The 25,882-nt window shown below is 43.4% G+C and overlaps 1 protein-coding gene across 1 annotated transcript in view; it reads right to left on the bottom strand.

Moving 5' to 3' along the window:
• The window catches only part of LOC309808897 (forkhead-associated domain-containing protein 1-like), a gene marked incomplete at both ends in the record, with an annotated part of 79,240 nt that extends 53,949 nt beyond the window's left edge, over positions 1-25,291 (bottom strand). The window contains 2 exons of the mRNA XM_082629468.1: positions 5,776-5,982; positions 25,199-25,291. Of these exons, the coding sequence (XP_082485594.1) occupies positions 5,776-5,982; positions 25,199-25,291 (300 nt within the window). The remainder of the gene's footprint in view (positions 1-5,775; positions 5,983-25,198) is intronic.
• Positions 25,292-25,882: the final 591 nt, after the last annotated feature.

Raw genomic sequence — 25,882 nt, 5'->3', positions numbered from 1 at the left:
TGGGCAGTGAAGGACCTGCCTGGGCTCTCACGGCCCCACGATGCTTCGTGCTATTAGGAAAAGGCTCCAAGGGACTCAGGAGAGCCGGCTTTTAATCCTGCCTCTGGATCTATATGATTGATGCCTAACCTTGGGGAAGTCACTGAAACTCTCTGAAGCCTCAGTTTATGCCATGATAGGGGTGGTCCCAGGGACCTCTATAAAAACAACTGAAGGGGGAAAGGGGACCTGGGATTAATGAGTAGCTCCTTGGCAGAAATTGGAAATTGAAGCTCAGAAAGGTAAAGCCAGTTGCAGCTGGCATTTCAACTTGGGTCCATCCAACTCCAAAGCCCTTGCTTTCTCGATTGTGTTCTGCAGAGCTTCCCCATTAAAGCAGCAAGGAATATTGGCCGACAGAGGGCGCTCTTCTCGCAAGACAGGACGTCATGACATTGCAGGGACAGAAGACAGTATCCAGGAGCCACGGGGGAGAGTCTGGCTGGACTGGGAAAAGGGAAGAGCAGGCTACAGGGAAGGCCAGACACAGGCAGTCATGGGGATGGGGGCTGCCGACAAGGAGCTGTCAACCCCCTCATGGAACAACTCGGCACGTCATTTGTGGCGCCTGGCTTCCTTTTTCATTCTGGCCATTTCCATCCGTTTTGCCGTATTTCAGAACAGAGAAAGACATGATGGATACATACGGGTGACGTGGGTTTCCTTACTCAGCTGCCTTGTAAGAACGGCGCCACTGTGACTAGCACAGCTTGTTTCTACACCTCCTTTCCCAGAGCTCAGAAAGCACGAGTAAAGGCAACAACCAACAAAACCCACAACACGGCAGCACACCTGACTCTGGGACTTCAATTTCCCACGCCTGGTGCCAAGACTCTATGGGATTAATCAACGGTTGCTTCAGGGCATTGCAGATGGCCCTGCGGGTTATGTCCTGCACAGTTTCAGTGGGCGCCATCCACGTGGACTACGTTGTGAATGGTGACCCTGGAGTTGTGCAATATGGCAGCCCTAGGTTATACTTTGATGAGAGAGGTATAATTTACACAGTATGGTCCTGGGGGCTTCCCTGGTGGCGCAGTGGTTGAGAGTCCACCTGCCGATGCAGGGGACACGGGTTTGGGCCCCGGTCCGGGAAGATCCCACATGCCGCGGAGCGGCTGGGCCTGTGAGCCATGGCCGATGAGCCTGCACGTCCGGAGCCTGTGCTCTGCAACGGGAGAAGCCACAACAGTGAGACTCCCGTGACCACAAAAAAAAAAAAAAAGGATGGTCCTGGGCACAACCTGGCTGCCAATGCACTTTGTCAAACAAGAGTTTTTCTTTATATTTTTCCATCTTGTATGTTATTCTATGGGTAATTTATCTGCAAATGTATTATCTGCTAGCGGGGGCAGGTCTTGAGAGGTTTCCCTGTCCAAAAGGACACTTACAAAGGAGGCATCTTGGCTGCTCCATGCTGGTTTGCTTGACTCTAAAGCTGAGGGTTATCATGTGCTTATTAGGTGCCAGACGCTGGACTAAGCAATTTACGCACTTTGCCCACTTAATACCACAGTCACTCAAGGTGGTAGGAACTATTGTTACAGGAGTGGGGACCGAGGCCCTGAGAGGTAGATGATTTGTGCACGTCCAGTATAAAAGCCGGTCAAGAGCAGGGCTGGGACGGCGCTGGAGTCAGCCTGACCTCAGGGCATGTGCTCTAACCACTGTGACATCTGCACACACATCTGGATTCCTAAGCGCCCCACACCTCACCCCCCTCCCCCAGTAAAATGCTGTCACACCCTCCTCTATTGGTTAGGGTCACCACAAAACCTGAACTAAATGCTTTCATTTGGGAACTCTTTGTCGGGAGAAGAACAGTTCTCATCATACTTAATCTGTATGATATCAGGGCAGTCCTCCATGGAAACTCCATCCAAGGAGGAAACACAGCGCCCTGACCAGGGACCCCAAAATCAATTGGAAACAAGAATATGCCGGAAGCAAGATGGCCACGAATTTTTTAGAAAAACTGGGCTTCAAAATATTTGATGAGAGATGCTCTTCAATACCTCTCCCTTTTTCCCCTCTTCCTTTCTCTTCTTTTAAACAGCCAGCAGGTTGGAGTCATCAGGAAGTGGAATTTGTAGGAAGGTGTCAGTCAGTCCACAGGCCGCCCTCACACGGACGCTGCAAAGGACCCCTCCATGAATATGAGCGTCATGGATGGAAGCTTCTCAAGCTGGGGACGCCCCGGCAGAGAGCACTTTTGAGAAGATGGGGCTGTGGAGAGTCCTGTAAAGTGCCCTGGGCACAGGCCAGGGGAACACTTGTGCAGCTGCCTGCAGTCAACCGAGGAATGAAGCAAGGTGCAAGTGCGTGTAGGAATAAGAATTGAAAAAATCCGTGCATATTCGAGTGACCGTGAGAGTATGCTTTCCTCGGTGTGAAAACCAGTCAAGGCTACTGCTCCAGCTAGCATCAGACTAAATGGTTTTCTCCCCTCCTTTTTCCGCAAGTGGGGATAGTGTTTAATTTGCACTGACAAGCTGTGTGGCCCTGGGGAAATTACTTAACCTCTCTAAGTTTCGGATTCCTTGTCTGTCAAATGGGGATCATGGGAGAACCCATCTCATAGGTTGCTATGAGCGTGAAATAAGGGAGAGCAGGTGAATTCCTTAGCACAGTGCTGTTCACGTCAGTGATTCCTCCTGCTGCTCTCCTGGTTTCTTTTCTTACAAAGCATCTTCTTCCGTCTTATCTACTCAAGGTTAGAGGTCGTCATCACTTTTTCCCACAATTATATAAGAAGCACCTTGTAAAATAAAGTCCCCATTCCATAGTTGTACACCCGTGTTCATAACAAACTTACTCAAAATGGCCAAAAGGTGGAAGCAACCCAAGTGGCCATGGATGGATGAACAGGTAAACAAAATGTGGTGAATCCATACAATGAAATATTCAACTGGAATGAACCATGAGGATATCATACTAAGTGAAATAAGATGGTCACAAAAGGACAAACAATGTAAGGTTCCATTTATATGAGGAACCTAGAATAGTCCAATTCACAGACACAGAAAGCATGGTGGGAGGGGAGGAAGGAAGCAGGGGGTTTGATGTGTTGGGCTTAGAGTTTCAGTTTGGGAAGATGAACAAAGTTCTGAAGATGGATGGGGGTGATGGCTGCACAACAGTGTGAATAGATTTAATGCCACTGTGAACTGTACACTGAAACATGGTTAAGATGGTAAATTTTATGTGTATTTTACCATAATTTTGAAAATTAAAAGTTAAAAACAAACCCCAAAATGAAATACCTCCAAGGTTTCTCCGAGGTTTGGGGTGATAGAAATGGAGGAAAATGTTCTGAGAGCAGGTTGTGGTGATGGCTGCACAACTCCATCAATATATTCAAATTGATTGAATTGGACACTTCAAATGGGTGAAGTTTCTGTTATGTAAATTGTACTTCAGTGAAGCTGTTAAGAGCAAGCAAGCAAACAAACACATGCTGTGATCCGGAGGAAACTTTGGAGGATGAAGGAGCTGTTCACTGTCTTGATTGTGGCTATGGTTTCACAGGTGTACCCATATGTCAAAGCCCATCAACTTACAGACTTTAAACATGTGCTGTTTATTGCATGTCAATTATATCTTAATAAAGCTGTGTTTTAAAAAGGCAGAAGAGTATTCCATATATAACGAACTCCTTATAATATATTAAACTCCTTAGAATATATTAAACAATATAATTTATTAAACAATGCCCCCTTTGGATGGAAATTTAGGTTTCAAATTTTATGCCCCTATCAATAATATTTCAATAAATATCTTTGTAGGAAAAAAGAAGAAAAAAATGCAGATATTGTTTGCTGCTCCCCCTCTTCTTCTCCCCACGGGCAAGCCACAAAGTCAGAATTTCCCAGGGAGGGGGCCTGGGAACCTGTAATTTTACTGAACATTCCTGAAAATTTCTTGGAATCAGACATGTTGGGGCACATTGAATCAAACTTCATGAACTTGGATTTTCAGGCTTGGGAGTGTGAAATCCCCTTTTCTTTGATCCCTAAAAAATTCTGTAAGTGTTCCATACAAATGATTCTAAATTTCGGTTTCCCTCCTATTGGCGGTGCATCAGAATCATCAGGGAGCTTGTGAGAATGCATATTCCCAGGCCCTACTCCCAGGGAGGATGTGTATGGTTGCCAGATTTCGCATAAATAAAGAAATGAATAAATCAATATATAATAAACTATAGGGTGTCCGTTAAATCTGAATTTCAGATAAACACCAAATAATTTTTTTAGCATAAGTGGTTCCTTGCAATAGTTGGGCCACACCTGTACATAACAATGATTTGTTGCTTCTCTGAAATTCAGATTTAACTGCGTGTCCTGTATTTCATCTGGGAATCCTAAGTATGAGTCCTCAGGCCTGGGGTGAAGCCCAGATCTGCACTGTGGGTCTGCTCCCCACGTGCTTCTGACGAGGGGGATCCTTAGAACCCATGTTGAGAACCCCTGATCAGGTCAACACCTTCTGGGTCAGGAGCCCCTCCTCAGGGCGGCCAGTGGATCCCAGTGCATCCCACAAGTGAGCACACTTTAATGTTGGTCCAAGGAGTAAAAGGGGGCTGAGAAGCAGCAGGACAAAACTGTCCCAGGTTTTCAAAGCCAAACGTGGTGGATGCGGTGTCACGGGCCCTGCAGCCTGAGGGACGGTGCTCATCTTCTCTGAGTGAGTATTTAAGGCTGCCTAGTGGACCCACACCCCAGAATTCTGTCTAGATTCTCTAAACTTTATTTATTTATACCCAGCCTCGTCCCCGAAAGGACTTTAAGCCTCGGAGGTCTCAGTCCATGCAGGGTTCTTGGTGCTGGGGAGTGAGGTTAACACGCCGTCTCTCTGGGACACACACGACAGGTATTAATTGTGTGCTCACCACGAATGGGCATTATTCTGGGAGTTTTACAATTAGAACCATCTCATTTAGCCCTCGAGATAAGCCTGCAAGGTCATTGCTGTCGTTGGCCCCATTTTGTAGATGAGGAAACCGAGGTTCCGAGGGGTCCAATGGTTTGTGCAAGAGCGCACCGAGTAGGCCAGTGGCAGAGCTGGGGTTCTGACCCAGGACTGTGTTGCTAACCAGCCCCCATCCTGCCTCCCTACTGAACCAGATACTTCTGGTGACTGAGCTTTGGTGGGCGAATTTTGGCTTACGTTCCGCTTAACCTGGGGCCATACTTTAGGTCCTGATCCCGGGAACATTTCTGATCCGGTGTGATAACAGCTGGCAGGCCTTGAGCGTCTACTCTGGCCAGACACTTTGACTTTTTATACATAGATACTCTCTCAACGCCCTGCACCGCTGAGAAGACCCAGACCCAGGCATACAGAGAAGCCTGGCCGAGGTCACAAAGCTAGAAAGTTGCAGAGCACTGATCTGCCTAAAAAGGAAGCATCCATCTCTGCATCTTCAAAAGCACACACCTGCTTTCCACCTCCCCTCGCCAAGCTTCACTTTTCAGGAAAACGCTCTCACTCTGGGCTGGTCGCTAGGCAACCCTTGCATGTAATTCCACGAAATGCCCAGAAGAGGGCGCGAGGACTCGCTCTCCCCGGGCACCCACGCGATGGGGCTGAACTTCGCAGACTCGCGAAAGGAAGAGTGACGCGCTCCAGACGAACTCCACCTGTGGCCGTACCCGAGCCCTAGGCTGCACGGAAGGTGACACAACACGGCACCTCTGCACCCCACCCCACCCCACCCCCGCAGGGGCCTGGACTCACCGAGGCTGGGTTTTCGATGACCAGTTCGTAGGTCAGCCCTCTGGACCCAAACCTCAGGATGTCTCCGGGTAGGAGCTTCACAGCCACGTTCTGAATGTGGCACTCATTGACGAACGTGCCGTTGCAGGAATTGAAGTCGTGGAGAACAAAGCTGCTTTCGGCCTCATTATATTCAATGAGTGCGTGATGGTTGTCGACGTCTGCAGACTGAAATGCAGAAGGGGGACAGTCAGAGCCAGGAATAACAGGAATAACAAGGAATAACTAGTGCCACTGACACTGGGGGCCCCAATGTGCTAATCACTTCATCTGGCTGGACAGTCACTGCAATCCTCATTTTAAGAGGAGGATGCTGAGGGTCAGAGAGGTTAAGTGACTTGCCTAAGGCCACACAGCTAGTGAGTGGAGGGTCACCAGACCCTGACAGCAGACCGAGACTAGATGCCCAGTTTTGGGGTAGGGCGTCAGGCAACACAGAGGCAAGAGGGAACTCGGGGGGAATTGGCCAGGAATTGGCCACTTGATAGTTCTCTGATCCCATGCAAGTATCCTTTTGGTTGTCCCGAGTGGCAAGACAGCAGAAATGGCCCAACACAAACCAGAAAGGTCAGTTGGCAAGTGACAACTGTCCATTTACTGCAAGTGTTAAAGTGAAGGGGAGGTTTTGTAATAATTGTTGTTTGTTCTATTCATTTTTAAAATAACATGTTTTTTGTAATAATGCAGAAAATGAGAACTAGAGAAAAACACAAAGAAGACATTAAAATCACTTAGACTCCCGTCCCCCAGAGGCAGGCACCGAGAACACGGTGGTTCACATCCTTCCAGTCTTTTCTCTATGCTTACAATCTTTTTAAAAAGTTTAAACACAATTGAGCTCACACCACAAAACATAGTTTTATAACTACCTTTTAAAAGCCTTGGTGTACAATGAAGGTTTTTCCCATGTGCTTAATTATTACTGTTGCTTCTTAAAAGCTAATCAGAATTTATCTAACCAAAGATGATCTATTTTTCAATAGGGGCCCTGGTGTGACCACATTTCCCTCAAAAGAGAGAGACCCCAGACAGTGATTTGTCAGTGGCGTCAGAAACCTCCTGTGTAACCACTTTAATAAGAAGAATGAGCAAAACTCGGCACCAAGGAGGAAATATCACATCCCCCCCTGGCCCCAGCGCCCTGGACTATGGGCTGCAGGGCACGCGCGAAGTCTTCTGTCTCCTCAGGACACTGCCTATGAGCCATCCACTCCAGCCTGAGACTTTGCAACTATTTTCTAAGTCACTCTTCTCAGAGTGCCTCATCCAACTTTCATAGAGGGTACTTGGACTTAGAAATCTATACTAATGTCCCACAATATAATTATAACCAATAGCTTTTATTAATAATAGCTTATAGTATATGAATAGATAATAATATAACTGCATATATTAGTAGAATATATTAATGACACATTATGTGTAATTACACAAATGCCAGGAAATTTGCTAAGTGCTTTACTGCATTATCCCGTTTCATCTTCACAATAATTCAAAGGGATACTTCCTCATTTAAAACAAAAATTAATTTTTTATTGAAGTCTAGTTGATTTACAATGTTGTGTTAGTTTCAGGTGTACAGCAAAGTGATTCAGTTATACATATATATAATATCTATTCTTTTTCAGGTTCTTTTCTATCACAGGTTACTGCAAGATATTGAATATAGTTCCCTGTGCTGTACAGTAGGTCCGATAGTTACTCATTTCTTAGATGAGGAAACTGAGGCATAGAACGATTAAGTGTGCCCACAGTCAGCCACTTTGACTCGCTTGGCTTGTTCCCAGGTTTGCCTGATTCAAATGACTGTGCCTTTACCCACTTTTCAAATTCCTACCAAACACTTTGGCACTTAAAATACTGAAACACAAGAAGAAAGCAGGAGTAGCTCTATTAATTTCAGGCAGAGCCAACTTCAGAGGAAGGAAAGTTATCAGGGATAAAGAGAGGCGATACATAGTGATAAAGGGGTCGATTCTCCAAGCTGACATAACAGTCCTTCATTGTATGTACCCAACAATAGAGCATCAAAGTATGGAAGGCAAAAACTGATAGGACTGCAAGGAGAAGCAGATGAATCCATCATGGTAGCTGGAGACCTCAACAGCCCTCTGTCAGTGATGGGCAGACCCACCAGGCAGAAAATTAGTAAGAATGAAGTTGAACTGAACAGCACTACCATCATCTGGATCTAACTGGCAATCACACAGCTTCATCCCACAGCAACAAAACACACATCCTTCTCAAGCTCCCATGGAACATTCATGAAGCAGACCACATTCCAGGCCACAAAATATACCTCAACAAATGTAAAAGAATAGAAATTATGCAAAGTACGTTTTCAGAACACAATGGAATTAGGCTAGAAACCAATACCAGAAAGACAGCTGGAAAATCCCCAAATATTTGGAGATTAAACAACACACCTCTAAATAACAGATGGGTCAAGGAGGAAGTCTCATGGGAAATAAAAATTTATCTTGAGCTAAATGAAAATGAAAATACAACCTATGAAAATTTGCAAGATGCAGTGAAAGCAGTGCTTGGAGGGAAGTTTATGGCATTGAAGGCATACATTTGAAAAGACCTAAGCTTCCACCTTATGAAACTAGAGAAAGAAGAGCAATATAAGCCTACCACAAGCAGAAGAAAAGAAGCAATGAATGAAATAAAAAGCAGGAAAACAAGAGAGAAAAGTCAGCAAAATAAAGAGCTGTTTGGTTTTTTTTTTGTAAAGATCAATAAAATTGACAAACCTCTAGCAGGATAACCAAGAAAAAAAGAGAGAAGATACAAATTACTCAAATCAGAAATGAAAGCGATGGCATCACTACTGATCTCATGGACACTGAAGGGATAATAAAGGAATATTATGAATAATTCTATGCCCACAGATTTTATAACTTAATGAAGTGGACCATTTCCTTGAAAGACACAATCTACTGAAAGTCACACATGGAGAAATAAATACTCTGAATAGACTCATATCTAGTAAAGAATTTGAATCAATAATGAATAACCTTCCAAAATGGAAAGCACCAGGCCTGGATGGGTTCACTGGTCAATTCTATCAAACATTAAGGAAAGAATGATATCAGTTCTAAATAATCTCTTCCAGAAAAGAGAACACTTCCCAGCTCATTCTGTGAGGCCAAGCTTATTCTAATAGCAAAACCAGATAAAGATATTGCAAAACAGGAAAATTGCAGACCAATACCTCCCATGAACATAGATGCAAAATCCTCAACAAAATATTAGCAAATTGAATCCAGTGATGTATAAAAAGACTTCTACACCACAGTCAAGTGGGATTTATTCCAGGTATGCAAGGCTGGTTCAACATTTGGAAATCAATTAATGTAATCCATCACATCAACAGCGTAGAGAAGAGAAATCGCATTATCATAACAGTAGATGCAAAAAGAGCATTTGACAAAATTAAACACCATCCATGATAAACTAACAAACCACCGAACCACCACAACAACTCTGGGCAAATTAGGGATGGAGGGGAACTTCCTCAACCTGATAAAGTACATCTATAAAAACCCTAAAGCTAACGTCATATTTAATGGTGAGAAACTAGAAACTTTCCAATTAAGATCAGGAATAAGGTGAAGATGTCCCCTTTCACCACTCATTTTCAACATTGTACTGTATGTCCTAGCTAATGCAACAAGGCAAGAAGAGAGAATAAAAGATAGATTGGGAAGGAAAAAGAAATCTTCTTTGGTGCGGTGTTTGTTCAGATCTTTTGCCCATTTTGCAGATGGCATGATTGTCTATGCAGAAAATCCCAAAGAACCGACAGAAAGCCCTCCTGGAACTAATGAGCAATTGTACCCAGGTTGCAGAATACATGATTAATATACAAAAGTCAATTGCTTTCCTATATACCAACAATGAACAAGTGGAATATGAAATTAAAAACACAACACCATTTACATTAGCACCAAAAAAAAAAAATGAAGTACTTAGGAATAAATCTAACAAAATACTTAGCTATATGAAGAGGTATATGAAGAAAACTACAAAATGTTGATGAAAGAAATCAAAGTAGTCTAAATAAATGAAGAGATATTTCATGTTTATTTGAAATTCCTTAATGATATATGATGTTTAACATCTTTTCATATGCTTATTTGACATCTGTAGATTTTCTTTGGTGAGGTGTCTGTTGAGCTCTTTTGCCCATTTTGAAGTTGGGTTGTTTGGTTTCTTATTGTTGATTTTTAAGACTCATTTATATTGTTTATTTATTTATTTTATTGAAATGTATTCGATTTACAATGTTGTATTAATTTCTGCTGTACAGCAAAGTGATTCAGTTATACATATATACACATTCTTTTTAAAATATTCTTTTCCATTATGCTTTATCACAGGATATTGAATATAGTTCCCTGTGCTCTACAGTAGGACCTTGTTGTTTCTCCATCCTGGATGTAACAGCTCACATCTGCTAACCTCAACCCCCCACTCCATCTCTCCCTCAACCCCCTCCCCCTTGGCAACCACAGTCTGTTCTCTATATCCATGAAGACTCATTTAGTTTGGATACATGCTTACAGCATCTTTCTTCATAATTGCCAAAAACTGGAAGCAACCAAGATGTCCTTTAAAAGGTAAATGGATAGACAAATTGTGGTACATCCATACAATGAAATACTAGTGATAAAAATAAATGAGTTATCAAATAACAAAAAAGACATGGAGGAATCTTCAATGCATATTGCTTAGTGAAAGAACCTAGTCTGAAAAGGTTACATACCGTATGATTCCAACTGTATGAAATTCTGGAAAAAGTAAAACTATAAGGAGAGTAAAAGATCAGTGCTTGCCAGGGGCACAGGGGCTCTGGGGCTCAGAATGAAGAGGAGGGGCACAGGGGATTTCAGGGCAGTGAAAATATTTTTTATGATACTGTAATGGTGGATACTTGTCACTATACATTTGTCAAAAGGAAACAACGTACAACGCAAAGAGTGAACCCTAATGTAAACTATGGACTTAGTTAATAATAGCATATCAATATTGGTTCATCAGTTGTAACAGATGTACCGCACTAATGCATGATGTTAATAATAGGGGAAACTGTGTGTATTGGAGGGGTGGATATATGGGAACTCTCTGTATTCTCTGCTCAATTTCCTGTAAACCTAAAACTGTTCAAAAAATAAAGTATTTTAAAAAATGAAAACACATTAGTTCTTTGGAAAATGTCACCCACATCATCTTCATCATCATTGCCATTGATCTTTGTGTCCTTTGAACCTTTGATAACCCATGAATGAGAGAAATTCTGTGTTACATTTTGTTTGTCTCTTGCCAGGCTTCACTGCTTTCAGTTCCTCAAAAACTGTCAAGCCATTATTAAGAAATCAAAGCAAGCAGGAAGTTTTAAATGACTCCACAAATTCGGGTGAGCCTCTACCACATGTTAGGCCAGGAGACAGCTTCCTAGTTTGGCCCTATAATATCACTCGCTCCCTTTACTTGGAAAATTGCTAAATGCTGCTACTGGACAGACGCCCTGCTGCTAATACAGACTGACTCTCTAAGCCCCAGCCTACTGAGCTGTCCAACTATGAGATGAACTGTTATTTATTTATTATTATTTTTATTATTATCCTTATCATCCTCTAACATATTTTGAGGGCTTCCTGTGAACTGGGCCCTGCTGAAGCATTTTGTGTGCATTTTTATCATTTAATCTGCATGACAGCCCTAAACAGGGACTCTATTATTATCTCCATCTTAGAGATGAAGAAGCTGAGACTCAAAAGGCGAAGTGAGAGGACAGCATTACCTTGATACCAAACCCAGACAAAGACACTACAAGAAAACTACAGACCAATATCTCTTATGAACACTGATACCACAATCCTCAACAAAATAGGAGGAAACCGAATTCAACAGCACATTAAAAGGATCATACACTATGACCAAGTGGGATTTACTCTTGGAATGCAGACTTGATGGTTCAACATATGAAAATTTATCCATGTAATACATCACATTAACAGAAAGAAGGAAAAAAATGATCATCTCGATTGATGTACAAAAAGCATTTGACAAAATGCAACACTCTTTCATGATAAAAGCACTCAACAAATAGGGAATAGAGGGAAATTACCTCAACATAATAAAGGTCAAATATGAAAGGCCCACAGGTAGCATCATACTCAAAGGTGAAAGACTGAAAGCTTTTCCTCTAATTTCAAGAATAAGATAAGGATACCTGCTTTTGCCACTTCTATTCAACAAAGTGCTGGAAGTCCTAGCCAGAGCAATTAGGCAAGACAAAGAAACAAAGGCATCCAAATTCGAAAGGAAGAAGTAAAATTATCTCTGTTCACAGGCAACATGATCTTACATGTACAAAATCCTAAAGAGTCCATGAAAAACCACAACCCTCTTAGAACTAAAAAATAACATTCACTAGCAAAATCATAGGACACAAAATCAACACACAAACATCAGCTGTGTTTCTATATGCTCACAATGAACAATCTGAAAAGGAAGTTAAGAAAATAATTTCATTTACAATAGCATCAAAATGAATAACATATTTTGGGATAAATTTAACCAAGGTGGTAAAAGATGTGTACACTGAAAACTACAAAGTGCTGCTGAAAGAAATTAAAGACACAAATAAATGGAAAGACACCCTGTATTCGTGGGTTGGAAGACTTAATATTGTTAAGATGTCATTACTACACAGCAGGATCTACAGATTCAAAATCCCAACAGCAGTTTTGGCAGAAATAGAAAAATCCATCCTAAAATTCATATGGAATCTCAGTGGACCCCAAATAGCCAAAATACTCTTGAGAAAGAAAAGCAAAGTTGGAGGTCTCACACTTCCTGATTTCAAAACTTACTGCATACAAAGGTACAGTAATCAAAACAGTGTGATACTGACATAAGGTCAGGCACATAGGCCAATAGAATAGAATAGAGAGCACAGAAATAAAACTTTGCATGTATGGTCCAATGATTTTTGACAAGGGTGCCAAGATTATTCAATGGGGAAAGAACAGTATTTTCAACAAATGATGCTGGGAAAGACTGCAAAAGAATTAAGTTGAACTCTTACCTTACACCATGTATAAAAATTAACTCAAAGTGGATCAAAGACTTAAACAGAGTCTAAAACTATAAAACTTTTAGAGGAAAGCACAGGAGGAAAGCTTTATGACATTGGATTTGGCAATGCATTTTTGGATATGATACCAAAAGCATAGGCAGCAAAAGTAAAAATAGATAAATTCAACGATATCAAAAATTAAAACTTCTGTGAATCAAAGGACACAATAAACAGGGTGAAAGGCCATCTAGAGAATGGGAGAAAATAGTTGCAAAACACAAATCTGAAAAAGGGTTAATATGAAGAATATATAGAGAACTATAACTCAACAACAACAACAAAAAAGAACCCCCAAATAACCTGATCAAATATGGGCAAAGAACTGGAATAGACATTTCTCCAAAGAAGATATATAAATGTCCAACAAGCATATAAAAAGATGCTCAACATTACTAGTCATTAGGGAAATTCAAATCAAAACCACAGTGAGATACCACCTCATACCCATTAGGATGGCTACTATCAAAAACAAACAAACAGCAACAGAAAATAACAAGTGTTGGCAAGGATGTAGAGTAGGGGAACACTTATGCACCGCTGAGAATGTAAAATGGTGCAGCTGATATGGAAAACAGTAGAGCGGCTTCTCAAACAATTTAGAATAAAATTATCATATGATCCAGCAAGTCCACTTCTGGGTATATACCCCAAAGAATTGAAAGCAGGAACTTAAAGAGTTATTTGTACACTCATGTTTATAGTAGCATTATTCACAATTGCCAAAAGGTGGAAGCCACCCAAGTGCCCACTGACCGATGATTGGATAAGCAAAATGTGGTCCATCCATACAGTGGAATATTATTCAGTGTAGGAGGAAGGAAATTCTGACACATGCTACAACATGGATGAACCGTGAGGACATTATGTGAAATAAGTGTCACAAAAAAGCAAATTTTGTATGATTCCACAGTGTGAGGTACATAAAGTAGTCAAGCTCATAGAAACAAAATAGAACGGGGGTTGCCAGGAGCTGGGGAAGGGGAAACGGGGAGTTGTTCTTTAATGGGTACAGTTTCAGTTTTGCAAGATGAAAAATTCTGAGGCTGGTTGCACAACAATGTGAATAACTTACAACTACTGATCTGTACACTTAAAAGTGGTTAAGACGGTAAACTTTATAGGTATTTTACCACGATTTAAAAAATGGCTAAGATGAAGGGACTCACTCAACATCAGGATGCTGGCCCAGGGCAATGTCAGGGTTTGAACCCAAGTCTAATTCCAAAACTTGTACCTTTGATTTGTACCCTGTGATTTTCAGAGTAGAGAGTGATTTAATAATGAGAGAGGAGACAGGCAGGACCTAATATACAAAACAAGTGCATTTTTTAAGGCTCCTGCATTGAAAATGTCTTTAAAAAGTATATAGTGAGTCCATAAAATATTGAGACGTTTAAACTTCTATTAACAATGACCATCTGCTCTGACGACCCCTGTGCTTTAAGGAAGCCTCCTCGGGAAGCTGACTTAGTTATGACATTGCCCTGAGGTTCACTGACATTGTCGCTGAGGTTCGACGTGTACCTGGAACCGTCCTTTGGAGCTAGGTTTCAACCTTGCATCACCTGGCACTGGGAAGCCCCATCTCAGACCATAACCTCCCACTCCCGGCCTTCCTTATCCTCTGTCTCGTCCTCTCCTTGAGTCACGTAGCCTTTGCTCCCTGTTTGCTCCCTATGGGTAATGCCCTATGCTCACCCAGCCTGGGCCCTGCTCAAGCTCACCAGCTCCTTCAAGTCCATCCTGGCCCCCAAACCCTCCTGCCACCCTCACACTTCTGTCCTGAGGCTGGCCCAGTGCCCTTTGGGCCCCCCAGCCAGCAGGTCCCTGCTCTCAGGCTTTTCATTCTACTTTGACAACAGCCTCCTAGGTCTTCACCTCCTGCACCTGCCTGCATCCTCCGTCTGCTTCTCCCGACCCTCCTCCATCCCTTTACACGGCGCCCTCTGCCCAGCAGGCCCACCTGTGCGGCTACATCCATGGACTGATGGGCTCCTTGTGTCTGGTTTCTGGTTGGGTTTGGCCAATGGGGGGGTTAGAGATCAGAGCAGGGAGGAGAGAGCTTGGGGTACTTACTCCCCTGGCTTCCATTCTCTGGGGCCACACAGCTTCCCTCAGAGGACTCTACCCAGCCCTCGGGGTCTCCGGGTCCCAGGAAATGCCCCTGCCCCTCACCCCTCAGCTCTGGGGGTGGGAACAGTCCTCACTCATACTAGCTCTGGGCCCTGCACTATCCTTTGTGGTTTCTCTGAGCCCTGCCCACTCCCTATGGAGTCCCTTCAGGAAACTCCCCTCCATCACTCCACACCCCTGTGAATGTGCCTTCAGCTCCCTGCCAGGACCTGGACTTCCCAGGCATGGAGAAGCTCCTAGATGGGAACCTCAAGGCTTCTCCTAGCTGCCAAGGGCCTCCGGGTGGTCCTGCCTTCATCCCACCCTGGTCTGGTCCCTCTCCTCAACCATCTCCTCTTCTGCATCCTCACCTTGACAGTGTAACTTCCGTCTAACCTGTGAACGTGCTCACCACCCCCTCGGCCTGGAAATGCCGCCCCTTCCCCCTTCCTTTCCTTTATTGTCAAATGGCTTCAAGAGGTTCCTCTCCCGCTGGGTCCTCAACCCACTGCCATTGCCCTCGGGGGCCTCCTCGGGCTCTCGGCCTCCCTGTGACATGTGACACAGTTGTCAGAGAGAGGCACGTGGCCTGGTGGTTCAGGGGTTGGGGGAGCAGGGCAACGTGGTGGTTACTAGACTGGGCTCGAGCCCAGCTCTCCTACTTCCTAGCAGGGTGACCTTGGGCAAGTGATACCTCAGCTTCCTCATCTGTAAGGTAACAAAAGGACAGTCTTATAAGTTACTGGTGACGTATAAATGATATAATACATACTAAAGCACTTAGAAGAGAACATAGGGCAAATGGGAAATGTTCTCTATTATGAGCAAGAGGATGGGCTCTCGAGTTAGAAAGCCTTGAGTTCAAGTCCCACCTCTGCTACCTTCCAGCTGTGCAGCCTGGGGCACGGTTCTTTGCTTCTCTTTGGTTGCTCCCTGAGCAGCAAAAATGAGTTTGATAAGCTGGGCTTCGTAGGATCGACAAAAGGTACTGCTTGGTGACATGTTCAAAGGAGTGGGATAACATTTTTGAAATTAACTTGTGTGTGTGTGTTTGTGTGTGTGTGTGTGTGTGTGTTTTATCTATTTCTTTTAACCTTTTGGTTCTAGGCTATCCCATCCCCCAGCCCCATCCCCCCACTGCCTCCAGAAAGGGATGTAGTGCAGAAATAGTAAAAAAAAAATGGGGTTTTCAAAAGAATAAGGATATGAGGAAACGGCCAGGCGCTGGTGAGACGACGGGTCTGGGATTGGAAGGAAAGAAGAAGCTTCTCTGCTTCCCCGTCAGCTGGATCCTTCCTCCCCGGTCTCCCCGGGAGAGCCCTGTGGACCGGCAAGGCCTCAGGAGAGGCTGGTCCTGAAATCAGACTGCCCGAGCGTGGTGCCCAGTGCCCCAGCCTCCCTCTGTGACCTCAGGCAGGATAATCAGCCTATCTGTGCCTCAACGCCCTCATCTGTAAAGTGGGGCAAACAACACTAACCTCCTAAGGATGAAATGAGTTAATACACTCGAAAGTGCCCAGAACAGTACCTGGCACAAAGCAAGCTGTCTCTGTGATGAATACCCTCAGCCTGGCAGCAGCTCTCTGGCTCCCTCACCTCTCTGACTGCTTCCAGGTCTCCACGCCGGGCTCCTCTCCCCTCAGATGTCCGTTTCCTCCGCACTCTGTCCATGGGCTGGGGCCACTGTGCCACCCCCTCGATTCGCAGGTGTGTATTTCCAACCCCTGGTTCATCTCCAGGCCCCAAACTGCCTGGCCGCTTCCGGGATGTTCAGGTGCTCACTCAACCAGTCCTGCTTCCTGCCCTCTTGGTAACGGGATTATCACCTGCCAGCTCATCCAGCCATCTTTCTCTGTGGCCTGTGGCATTGATCCTACTGATTCTTCCAGAAAGCTCTCAGACCAGTCCCAAAGCAACGGTCCAGTCAAGTGGTAGTATTAATGTGCTGGGCAGAATGGTCTCCCAAAGATGCCCATGCCCTGATCCCCAGAACCTGGGAATATGCTCCATGACGTGGCCAAAGGGACTGTGATGATGTCAAGGTTACTAATCAGTGCTCTTAAAAGAGGGAGACTAAGGACTTCCCTGGTGTTGCAGTGGTTAAGAATCCGCCTGCCAATGCAAGAGACACGGGTTCGAGCCCTGGTCCGGGAAGATCCCACATGCCACGGAGCAACAAAGCCCGTGTGCCACAACTACCGAGCCTGCGCTCCAGAGCCCACGAGCCACAACTACTGAATCCGCGTGCCTAGAGCCCGTGCTCCACAACAAGAGAAGCCACTGCAATGAGAAGCCCGTGCACCGCAACAAAGAGTAACCCTCGCTCGCTGCAACTAGAGAAAGCCTGTGCTCAGCAACGAAGACCAAACCCAGCCAAAAACTTTTTAAAAATTTTTTAAAAAGTGGGAGACTATCCTGGGTTATCCAGGTGGGACTAATTGAACTCCACCAGTCCTTATAAGCAGAGGACTTACTCTGGCTGTATTGGAGAGATAAGTGGTGTTTCTTGCTGGGCCCCCATTTAACAGCCCCAATGCTCCTCTTCCTGGGAAAGCACCAGGTCAACGTTTCCTCTTTACCCAAATCCCCGCCTAGATGGCAACACCTCAGTCTGTTGCATGAATGAGGATCACAAGAACATTCATCTCACATTTCACTGACAACCCCCATTCTCCATTCCACAGAGTGGAATTTCCCTAGCTTAGTCAATTATCTTGTTATCTCAGTTAACTGAGAATTTCCAATTTAGATATTAGATGTTCCCAAAGCTAAATTTACACTCAAAAAGTGAAGCTTCTGTTTTTAGAAGCTTGAGTCAGCTCAGTCTGAAACTCAGCCCCACCTCCCCCGTCTAGCTGTGTGATTTGGGCCAGTTCCTTAACCTTTCTGAGTCCCATGTCCATGTCATCAAATGAGGATAATAATGATAATAGTAGTTCTCACCCGCACAGGATTTGTTTTGTGGATATAATTCTATAAATATATATACAGAACATACATAGATGATGTATAAAGCCATGTGAGATACAGTAAGTAGTCCAGAAATGTATGCTGTAGCTGTTTGTATTATGTATGCTATTCAAAAGATTATGATCTTTCTTTCATATCACATCCATCAGAATGGCTACTATTAAAAAAAAAAGGGAAATAACAAGTGTTGGTGAGGACGCAGGGAAAGTGGAACCCTTGTGCCCTGTTGTGAGAATGTAACTTGGTGCAGCCACTATGGAAAACAGCATGGCAGTTCCTCAAACAATTAAAAATAAAATTATCATATGATCCAGCAAGTCTACTTTTGGGTATATATCCCAAAGAACTGAAAGCAGGGCCTTGAAGAGATATTTATACACCCATGTTCATAGCATTGTTTGCAACAGCCAAAAGGTGGAAACAACCCAAGTGTCCATCAGTAGATGAATGAATAAACAAAATGTGGTGAATCCACACAATGGAATATTATTCAGCCTTAAAAAAGGAAGGAAATTCGGACACATGCTACAGCCTGGATGAACATGGACATTATACTCAGTGAAAGGATATTATACTCAGTGAAAGAAGCCAGTCATGAAAAGACAAATACTGTTATGATTCTACTTATATGAGATACCCAGAGTAGCCAAGGTCATAGAGACAGAAAGCAGAACGGTGGTTGCTGGGGGCTGGGATTGGGGGATAAGGGGAGTTGTTGTTTCATGGGTACAGTTTCAGTTCTGCAAGATTCAAAGAGTTTTGGAGATGGATGGGGGTGATGGCTGCACAACAGTGTGAATATATTTAATGCCACTGAACTGCACACTTAATAAAAGTGGTTAAGATGGTAAATTTTATGTTATGCATATCTTACCACAATAAAAAAAAAAAAGAAAAATGAGATCACGATCTAGCCCTTTCCTCTGAACGTTTCCTCTTGGAAGCCCTCCATCTGCTGGTGAGAAACTAGTCCCATCAATTGCTGTGGTGGGTACTGACCAATGAAATCAGCCGCCAGTTCCCAAACAGGGGACAAAACATTCCCTGAGGACTGGTGAGACCAAACAGGTGAACCCCCAGAGCAAGGAGCACTTGGGGAGAAGCCAGGGGTGAGGTGGGGGTGAGGGGGGAGGATGGGAGCACGACCCAGGCAGGAGGACAAGCGTGATGCAGATGGGGAGCCAGCAAGTGCACCCTCCCAGGCCTGTTTCATTCCGTGGATTTCCCCACAGAGAGTCCACCTGTCACCTTATGTCCCAAAATGCAGGTGTTTGCTTAGAATAACAGAAATGTGAATTACACAGGTACCATACTTCACCCCGTAGATCAGTGAAGATCCAATGGGGGGTCAGCACCCTAGGCTGGGGAGGGAGTGGGAGACGGGCGTCCACTGCTGGCAGGACACCACATCCGGAAACCTCTGGTGGACAATTTGGCTATGCCCATCAGAGTTACAGCTGTATGTGTCCTTTGACAGAGCAGACATACCTGCACGTCCGTGAAATGATGCAAATAATAGGAGAATCCCAGCAGCCTTGTTTAATAATAATAAACAAGATTATGGTGTAGGCTCTGGTTCTTTTCTGAGAGGGAGCCCAGAACTGGCAGGGGCCAGGAAAAGGGACGAGAGTCGTCCGGCTGGATGGGATCTGGGGTGTGTGTATGAGATCAGTCTGGCTTCACGACCCTCAGATCCCACGCTAGAAGGGCTGACACAGGCTGGAGAGATGGCTCCACCCATGAGAAAGGAGATGGCTGGCAGGACACTGATCACCGAGGGTGAGGGGTGGACACCAGCATTTCATCCCCCTGTCATATCTGTTCTTTCTTTTTCTCTTCCATCTCCACCCTCGTAGCTGCAGCCCTGCGCTGACTTGGGCTGTCCTAGAGCTCAGTCTTCTAGGGATCCTAGGACTTCCCCAGGGTGGGACTGGGGGAGTCCCTGGGGAGGGGTAGGGTCAGTCAGCCCTTCATTGTTTACCCTTCGCTTCTCTTTTCCTCAAAACAAAGTTTATTGAAAGAATACACACACACACACACACACACACACAAGCAGGAGTTCTGCTGATCAAGAACGGAGAGGGAGGGAGCACTGATGGTGGGGTTCTCAAAGTGTGGTCCTGGAGCCAACTCCAGGGGACTCCATTCCCCCCACCTGAACCTGGGGAGCATATAAATGTGAAGATTCCTGGGCCTTACCCCAAACCCACTGGGTCAGAATGCCTAGGAGTTCACGTTGAACAACCACTCTTAAACATGCGGAAAATCCAACAACCACTGGCTTTGGTGTTTCTTCATTCTGGAAGAACTGAGTCCCTTTCTCAGCAGAGTTTAAATAACAGCCACATCCAACTCTAAAGATTACAGTTTACAAGGCACATCAAATCATATAAATTATAACTTGCAAGGTTTAGCTGTGAAATGAGCAAGGCTGAGGCTTTTGAGCCATGTAAAATGGGAGAGGGGAGATTGTGAATAGAGCTCCTGATGGCTCGCCTGCACACAGCAGCTGGGATGTTCACTGGCAGGTCTCCCCCTTGTTTACAATCCTTCAAGCCTTCTTCCCACTGCTTTTCAGATAAAGATCAAAACCCTTATGGTGACATGAAGGAGGCCGACTTGTCCCTTAGCCCTCCTCCTTCCCACTCTGACTTCTGGACGCCCTGGTTTTCTCTCAGTCCCTTGGGTTCACAATATGCTCTTCCACCCCAGGGCCCTTGCACATGCCATTCCCTTCTCCTATTGTCTAGTTAAGTCCTCCTTGTCTTCCATATTCCTTTCCTTTACAGCCCCAATGTTGGAATGGAATTAGTCACACCTTTGTGGGATCATTTGACTTATTTCTCTCTCTCCTGGCAGCTTCCTGATGGCAGGGACCATGTCCAGTTCTGACATCACTGTACCCCTAGACTTGGCTCGGTGCTGAGGCTCTGGGTAAATACTGTGCAATGAATGAGTGATAGCAACAGTTATCACTGTTGACTAGAAACAGTTCTCACTAGCCTGGCTATAAACAGGCTTCCTATTGCCTTAGGGAACCAAACTCCTTACAGGATATAGAAAAAAGTCTGGAGGGTAAAACCCTGCAAATATCAATATTGATATTTCCTTGAGCCAAATGATTACAAGTGACCTTTATTTTCTTCCTTATATTTTCCTTTCTCCCAATTTTTAAAAACAAGAAGCATGTAACTACCTTCCATTATCGGAAAGAGTAAATGATGTCGAAATACTATGATACCAATAGTCAAAACAACATGTCAGCCTTGCTGATGAGTAGAAATCTTTAGAAGCATGACTGCCTATTCTTTAGGATTGATCCAAGCAAATAAACAATCTTTTTTATTTGCTAGATGTAACCTCTGGGTAAATGCAATGATGACTTTTTAGTAATATAAATCCCTGAATTTTTTTTTTTTTTTTTTTTTGCGGTACGCGGGCCTCTCACTGTTGTGGCCTCTCCCGTTGCAGAGCTCAGGCTCCGGACACGCTGGCTCAGCGGCCATGGCTCACGGGCCCAGCCGCTCCGCGGCATGTGGGATATTCCCGGACCGGGCACGAACCCGTGTCCCTTGCATCGGCAGGCGGACTCTCAACCACTTCGCCACCAGGGAAGCCTAGTGACGTATTTCTTAAGCTAAGTCCGAGGAGCAGTAAGCAGTCAATTATTTATATACAATGAATGCAACTCAATTTCTGTCTAGTTAATAACTGTCCTCATTAGTTCCCTTTTCCAAATGGCTTATTAATGTCAGTGGATCCTCATCTCAACCCTGTGCACCTCTGAGGATTCTTCTCAGTCTCTGTTTTAGGAGACCATAAAAATGATCATTGTGTCATTCACTGACCACCACATGCCAGGCTCTTTATATGCATTTCTCACTTAATCCTCAGAATAAACCTGTGAGGTAAGAGGTTTACAGACAGGGAAAAGGAGCTCAGAGTGATTAAGTAATTTGGTTGAAGTCACTCAGCCACAAAGTAGCCTAATGAGATTCAAACCCAGCTCTGTCTATCTCCAAAGCCTGTGCTTTTAAAAATTACTACAGTTTTCTAATATCATAGTCCAGTTCAAAACAGAGATCTCTGTCTCTACTTTAGCCAGACAGGAAATAAAACTACCCCAAATCTATGCCTTGTTAGGATAAAGAAGAAACTACAGTTCTTCTTCTTCTTCTTTTTCCTCCCACTTTGCACACTGAACAGATGTTCTGTGTCCTTGAAGGGAGACCATATCATGGAGGAGAATCTCACGGGGAGGTTCATGGAGTTATCTTTAAATCTGTTGCGTTTACAATAAACATTCTCAGAAAACTAGGAATAAAGGGGGAAATTTCTCACTTGGTAAGAACATGTATAAATACCCTACAGCTAACCTCGTACTTAACGGTTAAAGACTGACTTTTTTCCCCTAAGGTCAGGAACAAGTGAATATAAGGATTTATACACTGCTCTTGTTCAGCAGAGTCCTGGAAGTCTTAACCAGGGAAATAAAGCAAGGAAAAGAAGATTCAAGGCATTCACATCTCCTTTTCTGAAAGGAGAAATAAAATTGTTCTTATTTGCAGATGACATGATTGTTTATGTATAAAATCCCAAGAAATCTACAAAAGCCCTTATATAAGAAAGTGCAGTTAAGGTTCCAAGATACCAAGAAGCATACAAAAATCAACTGTATATCTATATACTGTCAATGAACATGTGGACACCAAAATTAAAAATATAATACCATTTACAATCACTCAAAAAAAAAAAGAGAGAGATATACTTAAGTGTAAATCTAACAAAACATGTTCAGGACTCGTATGCTGAAAACTACAAAACACTCATGAGAGACACTGAATAAATGGAGAAATATACCATGTTCATGAATTGGAAGACAATGTAGGAGTATATCAATTATTCTCACATTGTTATATAGGATTAAACACAATTCCAATCAAAATTACAGCATGATATTTTGTATATACAGACAGGCTTACACTAAAATGTAAATGGAAAGGCAAAGGAACTAGAATAGGTTAAAAATTTTTTTTAAAGAAAAGTGGGAGGAATCACTCTACCTGATTTAAGACTTACATAGCGACAGTAATCAAGGCTATCTCATAATGGTAGATCCATTATGACAAATAGATCCATGAAACATAATAGGGAACTAAGAAGTAGCCCCCATAGAAAGTATGGCCAGATTATTTTTGACAAACTTGCAAAAGCAATTCAATGGAGAAAGGACAGTCTTTTCAACAAATGGTTCTGGAACAACTAAATATCCACATGGAAGAAAAATGAACTTTGACCTAAATCTCACATCATAAACGACAGTGAACCCAAAATGGTTCATAGATTTAAACATAAAACTATAAAACACTTAGAAGAAAACATAAGAGAAAATCCTCAGGGTCAGGGACCTGGTGGCATGTTCTTAGACATGACACTAAAAGCATGATCTATAAAAGAAAAAATAACTACCTGGACTTCATCAAAAGTTAAAGCTTTTGCTCTGTGAAATACTCTGCTAAGAGAATGAGAAGACAAGCTACGGATGGGAGAAAATATTTGCAAACCATCTATCTGACAAGGGACTCATATCTAAAATACATAAAGAATTCTCAAAACTCAATGGTAAAAAAATTAACAATTCGATTAGAGACACTTAAAAGATATGAAGAGATATTTCACTGAAGAGGATATGCAGAAGGCAAACACGTACATGAAAAGACATTTAACATCACTATCGATTTGGGAAATGCAAGTTAAGACTATGATGAGATACCAGTAACTAAAACAGCTAAAATGAAAAACAGTGTTTATGCTAATTGCTGGTGAGGATGTGTCTCATACATTGCTGGTGGAAATGAAAAATGGTACAGCCATGCTGGATAAGTCTGGCAGTTTCTTTACAAACCGAATCTATATAAACACATATGTTAATCCATGCAATCATACTCCTGAGCATTTATCACAGAGAAATAAAAACTTATGTTCACACAAAAACCTGTATACAAATGTTTATAGTACATTTATTTGTAATAGCCCCAAATGGAAACAAAATGTCCTTCAAAAAGTGAATGGTTAAACATAGGTGATACGTCCATACCGTGGACTATTACTCAGCAATAAAAGAACAAGCTAATAACCTAAATGGATGTCAAGGGCATTACAATGACTAAAAAAAAAAAAAAAAACAATCGCAAAGGTCATAGATAAATGATGAAAATTATAGAGACGGAGAACAGATTAGTGCTTTTCGGAGCGTGGGGACGATGGTGGGAGGAGGAATTGTGACTATAAAAGGAGCATCACAAGGGACACCTCTGATGATGGAATACTCCTATATCCTGAGGGCCACACCCAAATCCACACGTGGTAAAATGGCACAGGACTCCACACATGCTTCGTGCCATTCTCTCTACCATTTGTGCATCTATAATTATTTCAAAATAAAGTTTAAAAAACTCTGTTGAGTGAAGTCTGAGAGTGGTCTGCCTTTCACAGTCCTAAAGGGATTCCATTGCATTTCTCTTTCTGCTTCAATATTTTAATCCCTTTCAAAATGTTAAAAGGCTCAAAGCCACTGTTTTTATAATTCCTTACTTACAATTTCTTCCAACTTCCTTGGCTGTCAATGAGCTGGGACTGTGGACCAAGCCACAGCTAATTCAGAGAATGGAATGAAATGAAGTGAGAGAGCACTGAGGCCATGCCCAGGGCTTACCCTGATTTACTACTTGGAGGTACGGGGGCGGGGGAGGGCTCTGAGGGGCCCGTAGTCTCCAGAAGCTCTGGAAAGGGCGAGAGGCCATTGCTCAAGCTGGGCACTTCAGGTGGCCGTGGCTGCCAGACACGGAGCAGGTGAAGGTCAAGCATCAGCTCTACGCCCACCTTCCAAACCGCGCCATCAGGGTGGGACACTGCACACACAGTCAGCAAAGGACACAGGGCCCATCGCACTTTGCACTGTGCTCATTCTCACCACATGTGCCAGGGAGACCCAGCACATGCCGGGATTGGTTATTGGTGGCACACCGAGGAAGGCTGGGACTGTTAGCCAGAGGCTGTGCTTTACAAGAGACTGGAGTCCACAGAACAGTAAGGACTTTTGGTGGTGTGAGGGGTAGGGAGGGTCGGGGACTGGCTAGGAAGAGGTCTTACCTCTAAAACAAGGTCTGAATTTTCATGCCTTCCAATCGTAGTGCTTTTATTCAGGACAAAATAGCCTTCTGCACTCTTTAGATAGGCTTTCATATTCTCTGCTTTCCCTATAAAAGGTTTTCAGAAAACAATTTTGTTAGAAAAATACAGTCCTCTAATTATTCAATGTCATATTTAGAATGAATGGAATACACCATAATGTCCACAGGAGAAGGCAGCAGAGGTAGGAGTGGATAGCTGGATTTAACAATGATCACAATGATAATTCCGCACATTTTTAAGACTGTCCTTTTAACAGTGATAGCCGGCATAGATGAGCTTGCTTCTGATCACAAGAGGACATCCTTTATGTAACTCAGAGCACAAACAAGCAATAGTAAAAAAAAAAAAACCCAAACAAATCTGAATTCCACTGATAACCGCTCTCCACCTCCCATTAGTTTGGGGTTAGTTATCTGACAGAATCAAATACTCAGTGTTACTAACCCACCACTTACTAGCTCTGTGACTCTGAGTGAGTTACTTATTCTCTCTCTATGCCTCTGTTTCCTCATCTGTAAAATGGGGCTAATAATACTCTGTATCCCAAAGAGTTTTGTGAGGATTAAATGTGAAGCATCTAGAATGGTGACTGCTACACTAAACACCCATTTGTCCTACTGTGATTGTGACTGTTATTAATCT

Source organism: Mesoplodon mirus (genome assembly GCF_964341445.2).
Source record: "Mesoplodon mirus genome assembly, chromosome: 7".
NCBI lineage: Eukaryota > Metazoa > Chordata > Mammalia > Artiodactyla > Ziphiidae > Mesoplodon > Mesoplodon mirus.
Note: the sequence above shows the minus strand (reverse complement) of the source record. Positions and strands in the feature narration are given on the sequence as shown.